Source organism: Nycticebus coucang, chromosome 10, assembly GCF_027406575.1.
Source record: "Nycticebus coucang isolate mNycCou1 chromosome 10, mNycCou1.pri, whole genome shotgun sequence".
NCBI lineage: Eukaryota > Metazoa > Chordata > Mammalia > Primates > Lorisidae > Nycticebus > Nycticebus coucang.
This window is the reverse complement of record NC_069789.1, coordinates 22,527,164-22,548,574: the sequence shown is the minus strand read 5'-3', so window position 1 is coordinate 22,548,574 and position 21,411 is coordinate 22,527,164. Positions and strand designations below refer to the sequence as shown.

The 21,411-nt window shown below is 40.9% G+C and overlaps 1 protein-coding gene across 4 annotated transcripts in view; it reads right to left on the bottom strand.

The window, feature by feature from the left end:
* The window catches only part of MTR (5-methyltetrahydrofolate-homocysteine methyltransferase), a 125,493-nt gene that overhangs the window by 63,008 nt on the left and 41,074 nt on the right, over window positions 1-21,411 (bottom strand). For 3 of the 4 annotated variants that reach the window (XM_053604812.1, XM_053604814.1, XM_053604815.1), the window contains 3 exons: window positions 20,652-20,764; window positions 17,290-17,430; window positions 14,412-14,597 (listed from right to left, as the gene is read on the bottom strand). In XM_053604812.1, the coding sequence (XP_053460787.1) occupies window positions 14,412-14,597; window positions 17,290-17,430; window positions 20,652-20,764 (440 nt within the window). The remainder of the gene's footprint in view (window positions 1-14,411; window positions 14,598-17,289; window positions 17,431-20,651; window positions 20,765-21,411) is intronic. The other variant, XM_053604816.1, reaches the window with a different exon arrangement.

Below are 21,411 nucleotides of genomic sequence, written 5' to 3'. Positions count from 1 at the left end.
TCTGTGAGGATGACGCCCTTGTCAAATTGCTCGTGCTGCACCTGCTATGCTCCCACAACCTCTGTCTGTTGAGTAAACAAATGAATCTCAGGATGAAAAGAACGCTGGTTTCAGATCGTGTTAGCTTCTCCAAGGATCCCTTGGCTTACTCCTCAGCCAGGGCTAAGACAGACACACTAAGAAAGCCTCGATCACACTTGTGTTTCACAGATCCAGAACAGAAGTTTGGCAGAACAGAATGGGGCTTTCCTGCATTGGGAAAGGCTCTCAACCCTAGCTGCATATTACAATAAACTGGACATTTTGTTTGTTTTTTAATACAAAAACCTCACCTTAGACCAATTAAATTACAATCTTGAGATGAGACCTCAGCAACAGCATTTTTTAAGCCCTTTAGTGATGCTAATGTACAACTAGGGTAGGAACCACAGACACAGGAGGTGTGGCACTTTCTCAGATTGTAGTAGAGGAAAACTCAGCGGCAATCCAAAGGGGCAAGAAGAAAAAAATAAGTGTCTTTTATGACTTTATCAACCAGATTTACTCTTAAGCCCCAGAGAAGAGTGAGCAGTGGGTAGAAGGCTTTATTTAGGAAGCCCATTGCTCAGGTTTTGCTAGACTATCAGACACCAGGGAAAAAACAATATTTGATTTAGTCGTCAACACAGATACTGTAAGAAAAAGACAATGACTAGAAGAAAACTAGATTTTGTTGCAATGCAGCCCAACAGGAGCTGAGAAAGAACAGGGGTAATGCCATGGTTAGGTTTCAGACCAAACTGAACCAGCTGAAGATGGGCCAGACAACTGGAGGAGGCAGAGGACCATCCTGCTGCCACAGAGTCTAAAAAAAAAAAGTGATGGAGAGAGACCCTTGAGCCACCATCAGAGGACACTGAAAAATCAGAAAGGAAAACTAAAGAAAGGGAAGTTCCCAAGAGCAACCATGGCAAAAGACACTTGGGTCACAGGACACATGCTTAGCTCGGAAATCTTTTGAATGGAATTTTCTACCATGGTGAGTGTGTGGACAAAGCAGCCAAACACGTGCAGTAGAGCCTCTGTAAGCTGACCACCCAAGGGACTGCGACACACTGGTCAAAGTGCAGAGGTGGTCAACACAAGGACTTAGGCCTGCTGCACTAGTACGTGCTTGTGGTGCATGTCCGGTCTATGGAAATCAGGTCAACTTAAGGAGGTTTTACTGTATTTAGAAACCTAGAGCCTAGGCAGAAGCACCAGCCACCACAAGGCCAGAGGAGAAGACACGAGATGAAGACAGCCCATGTCAGAAGAACAGAGAAGGGCACTGAGCCAGCGGCATCAGAAATGCAAAGCCAACTTGGACTGCTGCCTGGTGAAAATATGTTCACTGCAGTCTGGGCAGAGCTCATACTCAAGGCAGAATCTGTAACTCACTGTCATGGAGGAAATGGACAGGGCTTCAGACATTACGGAAACAAGACTAAGAGGCAGTCTCTATACAGCTAATACAGGGTCTCAGTTGTGATCTAGGAACTGCCAGTGCTCCCAGGAAAACTTCTGGACTTTTAAAGAAGACAAGACTGTTTCAAATGTTACCGTCTGGGAGAAGATGCAAATTCTGTGGGGAGTGAGATGAAGAAAGATAGGAAAACTCTTAACCCAAGTATCAATCCCCCGATAGAACAGAGGATGGTAGGCTTTGGGGCTTCCACGGAGAGAGTACAGAGCGGGATGTAGCAGGAATGATAGTTCATAGGAACAATAAAAAGATCAAGTAACTGACAGTAGACATATTTTAAACCCCTACCCTGAAATACATAGTCAAGACCTATAATCTATGCTCTAGCTTTGCCTTCCTTGTGGCCCTACAACTGAACTCTGTCCCTGCTTTTCATACTTTCTTGGAATCCAGCAGCCCTCGATTTCTCCTGCCTCATCAGCTCTTTCTTCCACTTTTACCAAAAGTCCTGAAAGCAGCTGAATCCTACAAGGAGCTGAACCCTCTACAAATACTGATCTGTGCAGAGGAGCCCTCTACACAGCCCAGAACTTGACAAAGGAGACTTAAAATACAAAAACCAAACTTGCCCTTTCTCCCTGGGGCTGCCCCATCAGAAAGACGAATGAGTTCAGATAAAGCTGCTGCCCTGATTGAGAACAGGGTTGCTGGGCCAACGAAGCCTGGTTGTGCATATCTGGCAGCACCCCTGTCTTTTGCCTACTAGATGAAGCAGCACTCTCCACCCCACCATAGTCCGAACAGTGAGAAAATCTCTCCAGACTCTGCCGAATGTCTCCTGTAGTGGCAACATCAGCCCCAGTCAGGAGCCATGGGTTTAGAGTAACCATGGTGACCTAGCTGATAAGGAAGTTAGAACCCAGACTCATCTGCAGAGTCATGACCCAGGGCCTGACTGTGGCTTTCTCTAGACACCACGGATAAATGCGATTCGCAGGAAAATCCTCCTCTGCAAAATGTCAAATATGGAGGCCTGAATGAAGTTGCACATATCCTGACTGGGCAAACAACTCTTCTCTTTCAGAAAAAGCAATGCCAGGAGCATGCTGGGCAGTTGTGACATCAAGCCCGGGACACAGGCCAGCTACATCCTCTACTCTTATTTCTGTGAAACAACAGAACACCCCAGGCTGGGAAATCTAGGACCGAGAGCAACTTGAAGGCCTTAATATTTCTCACATCCCTGCCATAAAACTCTACCTATGAAGGTGATCTGGAAATGGCTCTTGCAAAGAATGTAAAATAGAATTCATCTTATAAAGAAAAGCCCCAAACTAGAAATATTCAACCCTATAATCTTATCCAGGGAGTGGTGACCTACCTTCAGCCCCCAAAAGAAAGCCCCTAAAAGGCCGAAATCAATGTCAGATTTCAGCTAAATTCAGAGAAGGTCAGAGGAGAAAATTTGATAACCAATTCCTAAACCTGGGTCAGTTAACTTCTACAAGGTAAAAATCAAGAGAAAACTAAAAAGTATCAACATCAGTCTCCTAAAACTATTAATAGTACTACAGTTTATATGCTACTGGAAATCCAAGACATTCAAATGAAAAACAGTGTCAAGTTCCTCTAAGGTCAATAAAGAGGCTGATTATGAAATAACAACCTAAAACTCACTGATCACTGTGAAAGGAAAATATTTACCAACGAAAAAATAAGGCGCTCACAACAAAAACATAATCCAACACAAAATACCTAGGAATGATCTCGATATTTCCTATTTAAGGAAAACTGTAAAACTCTATTGAATGAGTACTTGGAAAGACTTTCCATATTCTTTAATGACAAATTTAAATATTGGCAAGACACTAATTCTCCACTGTTTTCTACATCAGGATTAACTCTGATCAATATCCCATTGGCAATTAATTTTCTTCAGTAATTGGAAATTTATTTTCGAGTCATTTAACACAGGAAAATGCATTGTATATAATGGATGCAATTCTAGGATGGGATTGATTATTCTTTTATACAGTCTACACATAAGCAAACAAAAACTAATATGATCTATTCTGCTATTGTGTATAATTATCTTTCTAAGAAAACCTCACATCATCAAAAATTATCAAAGGAAAAAATCATTTCAATTAGAAAAGAATTAAATCTAGAGAATAAGTGGTTAATAGTTATTTTTCCCTCACAAATTTTAATAGTAAAGGTATTCTATGTCTTTTTATTTAGAATTAAAAATAACTGTTGACCAAAATTACTAGCAGCAGTGAAAAACACAAAAATGCTTTCTTACTGCCTTTCAACCCGGAAGGCTCAGGGCCAGGCCCCTGTCACATTGCCTTTGACCTTATAGTTTTATTTACTACATGTACACACCCTGCCTGGCAGGGTGTATTTTTTTTAAAAGTTCCAGCAGCAGCTGGCACAGTGGCTCCTGCCTGTAATCCTACCAGTCTGGGAGGCTGGGGTGGAAGATCACTTGAGGCCAGGTGTTCAAGAGCAACCTGGGCAAGAATGAGACCCCATCTATACTAAGTACAGAAAAATCAGCTGGGCATCGTGGTGGGCACCTGTAGTCCCAGCTACTCCAAAAATTAAAGCAGGAGGATCACTTGAACCCAGGAGTTTGAGGTTGCTGTGAGCTACGATGCAATTGCACTCCAGCCAGGTGACAGAGTGAGATCCAGCCTTAAAAAGATAAAAAGCTGCAGCAGTGACTGCCCTTCCTTGTCAGAGCAATTGTGCTCTGCACTCCTGGTTAAGCATCACAGATCTACTCTCAGAGCTGACCTCGCTTCCGTCTTTACTGAGAAAACAGGGAAACAATCATAGATTCCCACGAGCACACTGGGAGCATGCCTGCAGATCTGCAATCTTTATTCTGCCTTCCCTCCTGGACTGTGAGCCAAATGCCCAGCCCCTGACCTAAAGCCAGCCTTCCACTCACACAGTGACTGCCATCTCTGTCAGCTCACGAAGTCATCAATCTGGCAAATGCCCCCTTTCTCTCCTGCATCAATTCCTCCTTCTCTCTCTGCCAGAGTACTTTCAACAACTTATAGAAATGTGTGTGCGCATTTCTAAGCTCATATCCCTCTCCCTTGATTTACACTCTACTTCTTTGCTCCCCTTTATGGCAAAACTCCTCAAAAAAGTTGCCTATACTTGCTGCTTCTATTCTTCTCCTAATCACTCTTGATCCCTCTCCAACAAAGCTTTCATCTCCTTGGAAACAGTACGGCAAGATCACAAATGATCCTATTTCTAAATCCAATGGTAAATTCTTGGTCTCATCCTATTTGATCTATCCACACGTCTTTAAATAGCTGATCATGCCCTTCTCTTTGAAGCTAGTTCTTCACTTGGCTTCAAAGTGAACCCTCTTTTCTGGTTCCCCTCTTACCAAACAGGCTGCTCCAGCAGGACACGGGTGGCTCGTACCTGTAATCGCACCCCGGGAGGCTGAGGCGAAAAGAGGTGAGAAGATCGCTTAGGAGATTGAAACAACCAGCCTAAGCAAGAGTGAGACCCTGTCTCTACCCAAACTAGAAAAACTAGCTGGATGTTGTGGCACACACCTGTAGTCCCAGGTACTCAGGGGGCTGAGCAGGAGAATCACTTGAGTCCAGGAATTTGAAGTGGAACTCAGGGGCTTCTAGCGAGCTATGATATGCCACTGTACTCTAGTCCATGAAACAGAGTGAGACCCTGTCTCAAAAAAATGTGTGTGTGTGTTTGTGTATATACACATACGCACACATCCAAATATCTATCGAGAAACGAGTGACTTGTTAACATCCTCTATTGCTTCTACCTTGGCTCTGACCATCACATCTCATCTGAATTACAGCAGTGAACTACAACAGTTCTGCTTTGTCTCTGATGGACCATTCTCCACAAAGAACCAGTGGGGTTTTACAAATTATATCACATTTATTCCTCTATTCAAAACCTTTCAGCGGTGTCCCAGCTTTTGTTAAACAAATAGGTTAGCAAGGGGCTCAAAGCCCCACGTGACCTGACCTGCTCCCTTCCTGACCTCATATCCTCCCAGTCTTTTCCTCTCTGCTCCAGCAGCCCTGGCCTTCCTGCGGTTTTCAAACAGGAAGAACATGTATCTACTTCAAGACTTCCTCTGCCCAGAACGCTCCCCACATCTTCATATGGCTCATTCCTCATCTCCTTCAGCCTTGTTCTACAACATCGCATTATCCAGGAGGTCTTCCCAACCCTTCTCATGTGAAATAGCATCCCCGCCCCGCCCCGGTGGTCCTGAACCCCTTTATCCTCTGCATTTCCCTCCACCATGCTCAACACCACTCAATATACACATTTGTTTCCTAGGTATACACACACACACATATATATTTATATATTTTGTATTTGTTACTCCCTTTGTCTCTAAGGATATAAACAGCACAAGAACAGGCGCTAGGTTTGATTCTCCGTTATCTCCTCTGAGATTTGAACAGGGCCTGGCATCTCCTGGTGCTCAAGATACAGTGGAAGATATTTGCCTCATTAAAAAGTAACACATTGCTCTATATGTGTGTCTAAAAGGAACATTTAGACAACAAAAAAAGAGCTCTTGGAAAAAGAAATAAAACTCAGTAGAGAGTTTGAAGGATAAATGTAGTGTGGAAATCCCACACAGGGCAAAGCAAAACACCAGAATCGGAAAATAAGAGAAAAAAGACAATCAGGCAACCTGTCCAAAACATCTTACACCTGAATAGTACACATACTGAAAGAGGGTACAGAACAGTTCAAGGCCACTTCTGACAACTGCAGCTATGAATTTCCAAAATGAAAGGGCCTCCTGAGTGCCAACATAATAGACGGCTCACTGCCACAAGCGTTCAGAACACTGTGGACAAAGAAGATCCAAGAAGCCTTCAGAGAACAGAAATACAGACAACACAAAAATTACTCAGAGTTAGAAAAGCACCGGACTTCTTAGCAGGGCCAGTGGAAACCAGCAGACAAGGGAGCACTACCTTGAAAACACTGAACAATTTCAAGTTTGTTCTCCTAGACCCATACAACGGTCAATTAAGGGTAAAAGTAGAATGAAGTCGTTTCCAGACACGTAAGCTTTCAAAAACACTTGCTGCCGTGCTTTCTTTCACAGAACCTACCACCAACTGAGGAACTGCCAGAGAAGGAGGAAATTATTCTTGGAGGAAAACCTAAGAGACAGGCAAGAGGAGCCCAGGAGGAAAGTGAGGGACGTTTCCCAGGGACAGCTGGACAGCTAGCCTACTGAGCAGCCTTTCCAGGTCATACAGAAGAGCTGGAGGGAGAATTCTTCAAGAAATTAAAATGATAGTCCACTTAATATGTCTGCCTACATTGGAGATTTATAGAACTAGGGGACATGTTGAAGGTGAAATACACAGTAAACAAAGCAAACAAAAAGGTAAGTATTAACTTCAGGGAAAACAGGGTGCAGGCAAAGAAAAACAATCAGTACAGGGTAAGACTCAGCTTTTATGCTATTTAATAATGCAGGCACAGAAAATGGTTATAACTAACATGAACTAACATGGTCATATCAGGAGATGAGATCATAAAAGTAAATACATGCAGAGTAGAGGTAGGAAATGGTAAAAAGCTAAATCCTAAACCACCACAGAAGTAAATAAATTAAAAACTAAAACTGCCCCAAATCCAGTAGAAGAAAATAAATAACCAAAATCAGAGCAGAACTAAATGAAATTGAAAACAAAAGAATAATACGATAAATCAAAAAGCTGGTTTTTTGAAAAGGTCAACAAAACAGACAAACCTTTGGCCAACCTAATCAGGAAAAAAAGACTAAAATCTCTAATCTCATCAATCAGAAATAACAAAGACGAAATAACAGACTCCTCAGAAATCCAAAAAATCCTTAATGAATATTACAAGAAACTTTACTCTCAGAAATACGAAAATCTGAAGGAAATTGACCGTTACTTGGAAGCACGTCACCTTCCAAGACTTAACCAAAATCAAGTGGAAATGTTGAACAGGCCCATATCAAGTTCGGAAATAACATCAACCATACAGAATCTCCCCAAAAAGAAAAGCCCGGGACGAGATGGCTTCACGTCAGAATTCTACCAAACCTTTAAAGAGGAATTAGTACCTATATTACTCAACCTGTTCCAAAAGGTAGAAAAAGAAGGAAGACTACCCAACACGTTCTATGAAGCAAACATCACCCTGTTCCTCAAACCAGGAAAAGACCCAACGAGAAAAGAAAATTATAGACCAATATCACTAATGAATACAGATGCAAAATAGATGCAAAAATATTCAACAAGATTCTAACAAACAGAATCCAGCAACATATCAAACAAATCATACATCATGACCAAGTTGGTTTTATCCCAGGGTCTCAAGGCTGGTTCAATATACGTAAATCTATAAATATAATTCAGCACATAAACAAATTAAAAAACAAAGACCATATGATTCTCTCAATCGATGCAGAAACAGCTTTTGATAACATCCAACATCCCTTCATGATCAGAACACTTAAGAAAATTGGTATAGAAGGGACATTTCTTAAACTGATAGAGGCCATCTACAGCAAACCGACAGCCAATATCATATTGAATGGAGTTAAATTGGAACCATTTCCACTCAGATCAGGAACCAGACAAGGCTGCCCACTGTCTCCATTGCTCTTTAACATTGTAATGGAAGTTTTAGCCACCGCAATTAGGGAAGAAAAGGCGATCAAAGGTATCCACATAGGGTCAGAAGAGACCAAACTTTCGCTCTTCACAGATGATATGACTGTATACCTGGAAAATACTAGGGACTCTACTAGAAAACTCTTAGAAGTGATCAAGGAATACAGTAGCGTCTCAGGTTACAAAATCAACACTCATAAATCGGTAGCCTTTATATATAGCAACAACAGTCAAGCTGAAAAAACAGTTAAGGACTCTATCCCATTCACAGTAGTGCCAAAGAAGATGAAATACTTGGGAGTCTATCTAACAAAGGATGTGTAAGATCTATATAAAGAGAACTATGAAACTCTAAGAAAAGAGATAGCTGAGAATGTTAACAAATGGAAAAATATACCATGCTCATGGCTGGGAAGAATCAACATTGTTAAAATGTCCATACTACGCAAAGCAATATATAATTTCAATGCAATCCCCATTAAAGCTCCACTGTCATACTTTAAAGATCTTGAAAAAACAATACTTCGTTTTATATGGAATCAGAAAAAAACTTGAATAGCCAAGATATTACTCAAAAATAAAAACAAAGCGGGAGGAATCACGCTACCAGACCTCGGACTATACTACAAATCGATAGTGATCAAAACAGCATGGTATTGGCACAAAAACAGAGAAGTAGATGTCTGGAACAGAATAGAGAACCAAGAGATGAATCCAGCTAATTACCGTTATTTAATCTTTGACAAGCCAATTAAAAACATTCAATGGGGAAAAGATTCCCTATTTAACAAATGGTGCTGGGTGAACTGGCTGGCAAGCTGTAGAAGACTGAAACTGGACCCACACCTCTCACCATTAACCAAGATAGACTCTCACTGGATTAAGGATTTAGACCTGAGACATGAAACTATAAAAATACTAGAAGAGAGCTCAGGGAAAACTCTTGTAGAAATTGGGTTGGGCGAGTTATGAGAAGGACCCCCTGGGCAATTGTAGCTGCTTCAAAAATACACTATTGGGACTTGATCAAACTAAAAAGCTTCTGCACAGCCAAGAACACAGTAAGTAAAGCAAGCAAACAGCCCTCAGAATGGGAAAAGATATTTGCAGGTTATGTCTCTGACAAAGGTTTAATAACCAGAATCCACAGGGAACTCAAACGCATTAGCAAGAAAAGAACAAGGGATCCCATGGCAGGCTGGGCAAGGGACTTGAAGAGAAACTTCTCTGAAGAAGACAGGCGCACGGCCTTCAGACATATGAAAAAATGCTCATCATCTTTAATCATCAGAGAAATGCAAATCAAAACTACTTTGAGATACCATCTAACTCCAGTGAGACTAGCCTACATCACAAAATCCCAAGACCAGAGATGTTGGCGTGGATGTGGAGAAAAGGGAACACTTTTGCACTGCTGGTGGGAATGCAAATTAATACATTCCTTTTGGAAAGAGATATGGAGAACACTTAGAGATCTAAAAATAGATCTGCCATTCAATCCTGTAATCCCCCTACTGGGCATATACCCAGAAGACCAAAAATCACATCATAACAAAGATATTTGTATCAGAATATTTATTGCAGCCCTATTCATAATTGCTAAGTCCTGGAAAAAGCCCAAGTGCCCATCGATCCACGAATGGATTAATAAATTGTGGTATATGTACACCATGGAATATTATGCAGCCTTAAAAAAAGATGGAGACTTTACCTCTTTCATGTTTACATGGATGGAGCTGGAACATATCCTTCTTAGTAAAGTGTCTCAAGAATGGAAGAAAAAGTACCATACTCACCCTTATTATGAAACTAATGTAGGACCTTCACACGAAAGCTATAACCCAGTTACAACCTAAGAATAGGGAGAAGGGGGAAAGGGAGGGGAGGGAGGGGGGAGGTAGGTGGAGGGAGGGGGATTAATGGGATTACACCTGCGGTGCATCTTACAAGGGTACATGTGAATCCTAGTAAATGTGGAATGTAAAGGTCTTAGCAAAATAACTAAGAATATGCCACAAAAGCTATGTTAACTAGTGTGATGAAAATGTGTCAAATGGTCTATGAACCAAGTGTATGGTGCCCCATGATCATACTAATGTACACAGCTATGATTTAATAAAAAAATAAATAAATAAATAAACTAAAACTGGAATTTGAAGGTAAAGAGATAGATGCTACGTGAATCAGCTTTAAGAGGTGAGAGTGGTTGCCTCGGGATCTAAAGGGCTGAGGACTTCAGTTTTTCATAAAAAGATTTACAAAACTAACTCTAACTCTGATATGCCTTTGATAAAAATAAAAATTACATCAAGAGGACCCACCATACCAGATTAGTAACAGAGATAACTAGATAAAAAAGTTTTAGAGGGACAATTTAACAATGTATATATCAAAATATTAAACACGTACACCCTTCAAACTATTAATCCACTTCTATGAACTGACCTTAAGAAAAATTCTACAAGGGAAAATGGATACACAAATTGGGACATTCATTGATCTACATTCATGCTGCTAAAAAATTAGAGTTCCAGGCTCAGCGCCCATAGCACAGTGGTTATGGCACCGGTCACATACACCAAGGCTGCCGGGTCTGAACCTGGCCCAGGCCTGCTAAACAATGACAACTGCCACAAAAAATTGCCAAGCATTGTGCCAGGTGCCTGTGGTCTCAGCTACTTGGGAGGCTGAGGCAAGAGAATTGCTTAAGCCCATGAGTTTGAGGTTGCTGTGAGCTGTGACGCCACTGCACTCTACCGAGGATGACAGTGAAACTCTGTCTCAAAACAAAACAAACAAAAAAAATTAGAATTTTATTCTATTACAGACTCAGTAAAATATATACTAGAATATAATGCAGCCATAAAAGATGGACTTATAATCCATATTTACTAAGATGGGAAGCTGCCAATAATCTGTTGAGTCAGGGTAAAGAGTTACAGAGTGGCAGGTGTAATCTCATTCTTAAAAAATTTCCCATTTGCTGAACCTCTTCTGCTCTTTTCCTATCATGGCCTCATGGTCTTCTCTTATTTTATTTAGGATTTTAAACGTTTCCTCCTTATGGAGTTGGGCCTTATGAGACCAACTCTTTACTGATATCCTTACCCTGGCTTCTTTTACCCAACCAGTGAGCACAGGCCCTGATGAATGAAACCTGATCTCCCAGGCCTGAATCCCAGTGCCTGCCTCTGCTAGCTATGTGACAAACCAAGTTAGGTAATGTCTCTGGGCTTTAGTCTCCTCACATGATGTACAAAGTTTATATGCTGAGAGGAAAAACTGATTTAATGCTTGCTTTGTATGAATTAAGGTTCAATACATTTTAGTCGACCGGGTGCAGTGGCTCATGACTGTAATCCTAGAGCTTTGGGAGGCCGAGGTGGGTGGATTGCCTAAGGCAGAGCAAGACCCTGTCTCTAAAAATAGCCAGGCATTGTGGTGGGCACCTATAGTTCCACCTACTTGGAAGGCTGAGCCAAGAGGATCACTTGAGCCCAAGAGTTTCAGATTGCTGTGAGCTGTGATGCCACAGCACTCTACTAAAGGTATCTAAATGAGATTCTGTCTCAAAAAAAAAAAAAATACACTTCAATGATCAAAATGATCTCTTTTGTATTCTTCTGGATTGTTTAAAGTTTTGTTATGATAAAGATATACCTTTTGTACAAAATAATACTTTTGTTACAAACAATTTTACCTCAAAAATACAAAAAAAAACAGAAAGGAAAGAGAAAGTACATGTAATTTCACCACTTGTTAACTGTCAATATGTTGCCATCTGAGACTACTCCACCCCTCGGTTGACATCCATAAAATAATTTCTCTGCTTATACACATACATATATCCATTACATACTTTTTTGTTAAATAAAATAGAGATCCTATCACTTTTTTTTTTTCTTTAATGAGATACGGTCTCGCTCTTTTGCCCAGGCTAACAATCTTTCTGCCTCAACTTCCTGAGTAGCTAGGACTTTAGACATGAGTTGCTGTGTCTGGCTAATTTTTCTTATTTTTTGTAGAGACGGGGTCTTGCTGTTCCCAGGCTTTTCTTGAACTCTTGGCCTCAAGAAATACTCCTGCCTTTACCTCCCAAAGTGCTGGGATAATGTCATACCTGGCCTTTTTTCACTTTTCATTATATTGAAGACCTGTTCTAAAATCACCTCCTTCTTTTTAACCACTGTACAATATTCTATGCAGCAAGTACCAAAATTCACGTTTGCTCCTAGGAATGGACATTTAGGATAGTCTCAACTTTTTGCTACCACAGTGCTACCACGAATATGAGCACACACCCTTACATACTCAACCTATTATAAGAGGAGCTTAATCATACAGAATAGATTTTTAAAAACTGTTTTAAATATGATGTATGTATAACATATATATAAAAGTTACATGAGGAATAAAGCATAACGATACAATAATCACTATACACTCATTTGAACTATCATTACATTTGAAGCTTCCCATGGGCCCCATCCTGATTCCATGGCAGAGATACTAGGAGTTGCCATTTAGCAATCTCTGGTTATTTTCCTTCTTGATAAAGGAAATTAATCTAATCATTGATTTGCTTTTTATTTCTTTAATCCTTATAACAGTATTCTCTCATAGGTTCTTGGTTATTTCTTATTTCTTTTTCTATAAATTGCTTACTCATTTCTTTTGTCGATTCTTCTATTTGGTTGATGGCGGTATTTTGTTTTCTGATTTAGATAAACTCTTTGCATATTAGGGATACTGACCCGTTGCTATTACTCATATTGCAAGCAGTACAGTCTCTTTCACCACACAAAGTTTCACATTAAAAAAAATTGTTGTTTTCAATTAGCTGACCTTAACATCAACAAAGTTTTACATTTTCTTTTTTCTTTTTTTTTTTTGAGATAAAGTTGCCCAGACTAGAGTGCCATGGCATCAGCCCAGCTCACAACAACCTCAAACTTCTGAGTTCAAGGGATCCTCCTGCCTCAGCATCCCAAGTAGCTGGAACTACAGGTGCCCGTCACCACACCCAGCTAATTTTTCTGTTTTCAGTCAAGGCAGGGTCTCACCCTTGTTCAGGTTGATCTTGGACATCTTAGCTCAAGAGATCCTCCTGCCACGGCCTAGAGTGCCAGGATCGCAGGAGTGAGCCACTACACTAAGCCACTTTTACAGTTTCAAAGGATCCTCCTTCCACGGCCTCCTAGAGTGCCAGACTTAGAGGAGTGAGCCGCTGCACTAAGCCGCTTTTACATTTTCAAGGGATCCTCCTTCCACAGCCTCATAGAGGGCCAGAATCACAGAAGTAAGCTGCTGCACTAAGCCGCTTTTACAGTTTCAAGGGATCCTCCTTCCACGGCCTCCTAGAGGGCCAGGATCACAGGAGTGAGCCGCTGCACTAAGCCGCTTTTACAGTTTTAAGGGATCCTCCTTCCACAGCCTCCTAGAGTGCCAGGATTGCAGGAGTGAGCCACTGCACTAAGCCGCTTTCACATTTCCATGTGGACAGTCCTACCAATTTTTTTCTGGTCTCCTGAATTAACAAGATCTTTATATCCCAAATTTAGATTAGTATTTTCCTACACATTCTTTAGAATTTTGGTTCTGCACGTTTAGCTCTTTAATCAATGTAGACTTTATTTTAGTATATGGTGAGAAATGGAGCTCTATCTACCTTTATGCCTTATTGCTCCCAGGTGATACCAAATAGCATAGGTGTACAGCAGGTGCTGCCATTTGGGTTTGTGTAAGTCTACTCTACGATGTACCCCAGTAACATTTATTGAATAATTCAGCCTTTCTCTTTGGACGTAAAGACTATTACATATCAAATTTTCATACACAATCATGTGCTACGTAATGATATTTAGGTCAATGACAGCTTGCATATATGACCATAGTCCCCAAAGATTATAATACCATATTTTTACTATACATTTTCTATGTTTAGATACACAAATATTTACCACTGTATTACATCTGTCTACAGTATTCAGTGCAGTAACATGCTATACGGGGTTGTAGTCTAGGAGCAAGAGGTTATATGTGTACCGCACAGCTGAGGTGTGCAGCAGGCTGTGCCATCCAGGTTTGGGTAAGGACACTACAGTGTTTGTGCAATGATGAAATCGCCTGATGATGAATTCCTCAGAACACATCCTGTTAGGTGACACGTGACTCCACATACATGCATGTGTGTGCATAAGGAGAACTATTTCAGACTTCACTCTGCTATCTAGCCTGAGGAACACAAAGGAGCGAGGCCAAAACAAATCACTCACCTGTCCTTCCTCATCAAAAGCCATGACCACCACAGCAGCTCCATACTTCTTGATCTTCCTGGCCTTCTCCAAGAAGTCCTCCTCTCCCTCCTTCAGACTAATGCTGTTGACAATGCATTTCCCTTGGCTGCACTTCAACCCAGCTTCAATCACAGCGAAATTAGAAGAGTCGATGCACAAGGGCACCTGAGACCAGAGGGCAAGAAAATCAGAGAGGCCACAGTCACCATAAAGTCCCTTCCCGGAACACCCAAATAGTCCCGATTTCTTCTTTAGAAAAACAAAATTAGTGTTGTCAGAGATAAAATTTAATACCCTTATTCTCAAAGCCCAAAATACTTAGAATAAATCTCAGTCTTACAAGAGAATGCATGTGTGGATCAGAAATTTCTAACTCAAAGATCATAGCTAAGGATGGAATCAGTGAGATTAGTTTACTCATTCAAGTGCCTAACTCTCAAAATAGGGTTCAGCCAGCCCTGGTCTAGCTCAGGGATGAATGCTCAGCCTCATGCCCATGGGGAGCAGCCCTCTACCAAGTTACTCAAACTCAATCTTCCCTTTAGAAAATCAACTTTCCAGTATAAAAAAAAAAAGGGAGGGGTTTAATATTAGAAAAGAAAATTAGATCTAATATTTAACAAATGCACAGAACTAAAATAAAGGACAAAACTGAAATGCAAGATGAAAGTAGGTTCTTTTTTAAATTTATACCTCTGTTCCAGGAAAGGTGAAAGGAAGGGTTTAAACCGTATTAAAGTGAGACAAAGCAATGAAATGGGGCAGCTGATCTAAACCACATTATTTAAGTAAAGCCACCCAATAAACAATTAAGTGACTACCAGGCAAGGCCCCGTTCAGGGACAATGGTAAGGCAGACAGGCCCCTGGCTTCACAGAGCTGGCAAGGATGAATAATTAAATAATGAATGACATAAAGTGCAGTGAACATTAAAGCACAAAACCAGCACAGACTGCCATGAACGTGTATTTCAGGGGCACCAAATCCAATCTGTGAAGCAGGCAAAGAGCAGAGGGAGAATTCAAGGAAAGCTTCCCAAGGCAGGAAACATTTTCAACTGAGGATTGAGGAATGAGTAGTCAGCAATCTCCTAAGTCACACCCTCGAAGGAAAGCAAAAAAACCCCACGATGCTATTGATTGAGCTTTTTCTTAGCATGCTAGTAATCAAAGGTTTATTAAGAAAAGTCAATTGCAATGACAATACCAGGCCCATGTTTTAAAGAGCCTGGTGACAGTTTGCTGTTCCAATCCTGTTGGTGAAAACACGCTGGTAACGTGTTTTTATGCTCTACCACTATGGTCACAGTTTGGCCCCAAATAAATTTTGGTAATAGGGATCAAAATCAAGAAAGAAAGAGAAATTATTGCATTAATCAGAACACTAACATCTCTTAAGTTATGTGGGGTCCTTCATGGTTGACAGGGCACTTTCATCTTCACAATTCACAAATCAGGCAAAGCAGGTATGACTATCCCATTTTAAAAGACCAAGAGGAGGAGGAGGCCCAAGAGCTCATGGAGTCGCCTGGGTCTGCAAGGTGAGCCCAGGGCACTTCCCACCACTAAGATGGTAAACAGCTGGTTCCGCCTCTGAGTCTGACCGACTTTAAACAAGTCATTTAACTTCTTTCCAATTAAATTCTCGAAATATTTACTCCCACAGTAATGAGGTTTTTTAATAAACAGTTTAAGATATAAATGAAAGATGGGAGTATGTAATTCAGGGCTCACCACAAGACTTCTAAGGTAAGCATTTGCTTCGAAGCCTAACAAAACCCCAAGAACCTAACTTGAAAACTGCAACCCTTAAAGCACCAGGAAGTCACTTTAAAAAAGAACTTCAAAACATCACTCCTCATCACAAATTTAATGGCAGAGAAATGAGGTAAGATTTTTAAAGCTTTCAGGACCTAGCTAAAACTTCTTAAAATGGTGACACAAAAATTATTCATTTTTAAAAAAACAAATGTGATTGCAAGAGGGACTTTACCTAACAATTGCAATCAGTGTAACCTGGCTTATTGTACCCTCAATGAATCCCCAACAATAAAAAAAAAAAAAAAAAAATGTGGGGCGGTGCCTGTGGCTCAGTTAGTGCACCAGCCCCATATACCGAGGGTGATGGGTTCAAACACAGCCCGGCCAAACTGCAACAAAAAAATAGCCAGGCATTGTGGCAGGCACCTGTAGTCCCAGCTACCTGGGAGGCCTAAGAGCAAGAGCTGGAGGTTGCTGTGAGCTGTGATGTCACAGCTCTCTACCAAGGGCAATAAAGTGAGACTCTGTCTCGAAAAAAAAAAAAGAAATGTAAAAGTGACATAATATCTTGTTTTATATTTTTGCCTTAATCTATCAATCCTTCTTTTGAAGGTCCCTTCTAGTAGCAATAAGGAAGAATTAACTGAATTCTCTTGTCTATAGTAAAAATTCCATTTACTGGTTATAGGTTAAGAAAAGAGTCAATTGCAATGACAATACCAGGCCCATGTTTTAAAGAGCCTGGTGATGGTTTGATGTTCCAATCCTGTGGGGGTTATAGGTTAAATATATCCTTCAGAGATGTAAAAAGTGGGTTCTCGGCCTGTCTAGACATCTAAAGAGAATCAATCAATTTTTATGGCCAATCCAGAAGCCTTGGAAACAGCCAAACTGAAGTCACATCTCTCTAAAATCTGCTTCATATTAAAAGGTTCTCATTAGCAGAAAAAGATGACCATCAGAAACCATGTGCTTTCAAACGTAGGAAAACAGAAAACCAGTTCTTGAGTTGACAAATCAGCAGAACAACCGGCAATGTTAAATGAGTGACAAAGAGAGACCAGTAGAGTCCCTTGATAAATATAAACTCGTATAACCTTGGCAATGTCAGGCTCAGAAGCAATAAAGTTGCAAAATCTGGTCATTGCACTCGGACCATCTAGCATGCCATCATCCATGTTGATATCCAATATCTGGGCTCCCATTTCCACCTGCACCTTGGCAACACTCAGGGCTTCCTGAGGGAAAAATGTGAGAGGAATGAGCATTAGGAGATGCTGACTTGAGAGAAGGCTAACAAAAATAATCCCTGGCCCTCCACAGTGATCCTTTCAAATTATAGACGACCCAGCCAGGCTCGCTGACTCTAAGCCTGCTGTTCACCCATCACTCATCACAGGTCAACTTTTCTTACATGTCTCTTCATTTCACTCCTACCATAAATTAGAATCTAAATTCCTCAGCCTGGCTGTCAAGGCTGAGCTGGCCCCATCTTCTTACACAACTACAATTTCTCCACCACCCCCACTGGACCCTTACCCAGCAAAGTCTGTTTCCCCCTCTGTGATATAGATCATGTTGTCCCCCTTCTGAGAATGCAATCCCCTTCCTTACACATTGTTTAAGACCCAAGTCCCATCTCCTCCAAGACAAGACCTTAGAGAAACCACCTAAAACTATTTAACCCTTTAGTATCTGCCAAAAACAGACAAAGTGTTTGTTGCAGGCTGTTATCAGAAGTTACAATCATGAAAAGAAATGTGAGTTAAATAAATCTCAGCAGGATTTTATACTGGAAGGCTTTGCAAATCTTTTAATATGTTACTATACACTACAGCCCTCCCCAAACAGAACATAGTATGTAGCATCTCCGACTTATGACTATTTAAGGAATATCTCACAGGATCAATGTTCCAAAAAACACACTTTGGGGAACACTAATTATTCCACAGTGATCTGTGGCCTCTCAACACAGTATCACATAGCTTATTACCTGATCATTTCTTTGTGACATCATGAGCACTAGTTTATTCCTTCAAATAGTTGTGAAGTGTCTGGAAATCAAGAAAGGTCTTAGGTTCCTCCTACTCTGGATAACTCTGGGGAAAAAATTATATTCAAGACTACTTTCTAACTGATTGATATGGCAGAGACTTTTTGTCTAAGTCCTCATTGTACACTTCACAGTGTAATAAAATAAAGATGTTGTACTGTTTTTCCTTAGCCCAAGAAAATCAAATACAATTTTCCAGCAGTCGTTGTGATAGAACAGACATGTTCTATGGCATATGCCTCAAGAAAACACCTTGTCGTGAGCCAAGGTTGCACGGAGAAAAAGGATCACAATATCTTCATATTAATCTGAAGATTTTTAAAAATAGGATGATGATTAAATTTAGCAAATCAAAAAATGTTTTTCAGTATCAGTAATGATTTCAATGGTATAAAGAATAAAAAGAAGCATAAATCACAATCCCTGTTCTTGAGGGGTTTACATCTACTTGGGGGCATGTGACATAGTCCATAAACTAGGCTCTACCATCAGGCACGAGGGTTAAATGCCAAAAGAAGGGTCTCTACGGACTGAAATGAAGAAAGCAAACTAAGAGGGGGTCTTCAGGTGGTCAGTGGGGGATGGATTGAAGGAAACAGAAAAGCTAGACAGTAAGCAACAAAGGTAACAAGACCCGGTCAGTGGAAATGCCAATATCTGACCTGTATGTCAGAAGAATCACAGAACAGCTCAAAGAGAAATAAGCTCAGAGACATAAAGTGGTTTTCTTGAAAAGGTACAAGTTGAGCAGGAAGACAAGACTGGAACTTCTTTCAGGTCCATGCTCTTCCCATTAACGTACAATGCCGGAGGGATCACTAAGTCATGGAAAGCTGGACTCTAACGAGGAGTCATCCTCCCTACCCCACCCTGCTTCTACTGCCTTTCCCAGAGTTTCCAGGAGGCAGAGACAGTAAAGTGCACGTGATAGACTTAGCTGCATGCACGTGACAGACTTAGCTTTTTCCATTTACATGCTATGAAACAATAGGCAGTTACTTTAACCTCCCAAGCCTCCATTTTCGCATCTGCAAAATGGGGATAACAGTATCTACATCATGGGGTTGTGCAGATTTAATGAGTAATGACATAAGGGCTTAGCACAGAGATGAGCATATAGAAAGACCTCACTAAATGACTTCCAACCCTCTGCATCTTCCTAAAATGCCCTCTGCTCTCAGTCTCAAATCTATCAAACCGAGAGCTGACAGGGACACCATAAAATGAGCAGAAGAATCAAAACATAGAGGAAAATGCTGCCAATTGGAAAACACTCTATGACAATGAAGGATTGCTGGTCACGAACATGAGCACAGGCTGAAGCAAGACTTCTGGAATGTTCAGAGGACAAATGAGGATTGGGGCAGTGGCCAGTTTGATGCCCACGTGACAAGAATGAAAGGATGACCTGAGGAGTTTGAATTTTATCCTATATGCAAAAAAAAAAAAAAAGTCACCTTGCACAATGTTGGAACTGGGGGAACCATGGCGGAAGCGACAGTGGCAGTGGACAGTAGCAAGAATGAAGGGAAGATTGACAGGGAACCTGATCAGAAACCCCTAAGCAGCCAGCCAGGCCCTGTAACAGGCCGGCAGAGGGACTGAGAAGGAAGGTCCCCTGCCCTGGGAGGCTAGAAGGTAATAATTAATAGGTCCATAGAGGGTGAAGAATGGGCCCTTTCCTTGTAATGAAAACTAAATCAGCTCTGATACTGGTTTCTAGAACATCTGTTTCCTAAAGCTTAGAAAGCCTTAAAGTGAAAAACACTGGAGGACAAAATTAATTACCATTAAAGCTGAGACCAAATTCTTCCACTTCTGACTTCATATTTGCATAAGAAAAAGAAATCCAGATTTCCGTGTAGATCCAGGGTCTGTGTAGATTAAATTTTGCTTATCCTCAGAGTGACTGAGCTTCAAAACACCATAGCTAAAAATTTCACATAATTTTCCAAGGCTAGGGACTATTTCTTTCGTTTGTTTATTTCAGTCTGTAGCTAACAGAATCAATGATACCCTTGTCAGTCAGCATTTGATGTGGTCATGAGAAAAGAAATAGAAAAGTCCTTGGTTTTCCCTTTCCCTAAAAGGATTTGTGAGCAGCCAAAATAAAGAACATGCTCAAAAATTTATTTCATGATTAACAGCAACAGCTAGAATGAACCCATCTCATTCCACTTCACACCTCAAATATAGTACTCTTTGACAAATATTGACAATAGCAGCTTTGATTTGTCAAAGCCTCACCTTCCCTCCAACCAGTCTGCTGCAAACACACCTTATCCTCTTCTCACACTTCCTAGCAGCTCTGCTAATCATGCTCTCAAAGGCAGAGAGCTGTTTCCTTTACATGCTTTCTAGCCAAAGCCAGGGCAAATGCCTCCGGGGTCTTATTAAGATGCTCACTTCATAGTTTCCTGCCATGATGAGTTTAGCAAACTTCCTTGATCCTGCAACGTTACAGCGCTCTCCAATGTTAACAAAGTTGGTGTACGGTCCAATCTTGAAGGGCTCTAGACCTTAAAAGGAGAAGCATTTTGAACATTTTCTGAAAATGCATATAGATGACATGAGACAGACAGACACAACTATATTCAATAAGAAAGAAGTTTCTATACCACAGCCCATCTGAGCAGACAGGAAATCTAATGTGGAAACAGGATCACAGCCTTCTCCTCTAGAGATATTCAAACACAACAAAGGCTATTTGTTACAGCTACCTTTACAGATTGAACTTGCAAAAGAAAAATTTCAGTGTTTTATTTTGCAAATATTCCTAAAAGGCTGAACCATACAATCTCTGAGAAAGAAGAAAAACATTATCATCATATCCCTACTTAACCAAGAGTCTGGGACAAAAGCCACGATGGAAGTTAGAATCAAAAGAGGATTGTCTGAGCACTGTCTGCTCAGCTATCAGCTTGAAGCTGGATGAAGCAGCTTTCTTCATCCCACCAGCAGCATGTTCAGAGTTTCCAATAACAAAGCTGAACTGTGTCATAGAGAAGGACCCAGGTTGAAACCTGGGAAACAGGAGTCACTATGGCAGGTCCACAATAATGAGCTGATTCCAGTAAACCAGTTGCTTTTGGTGCCTGTTCACTCACCTGCCAAGGGGTAATAATATCTACTTCCCCATCACATGTCAACTTAGGGGCAAATATCA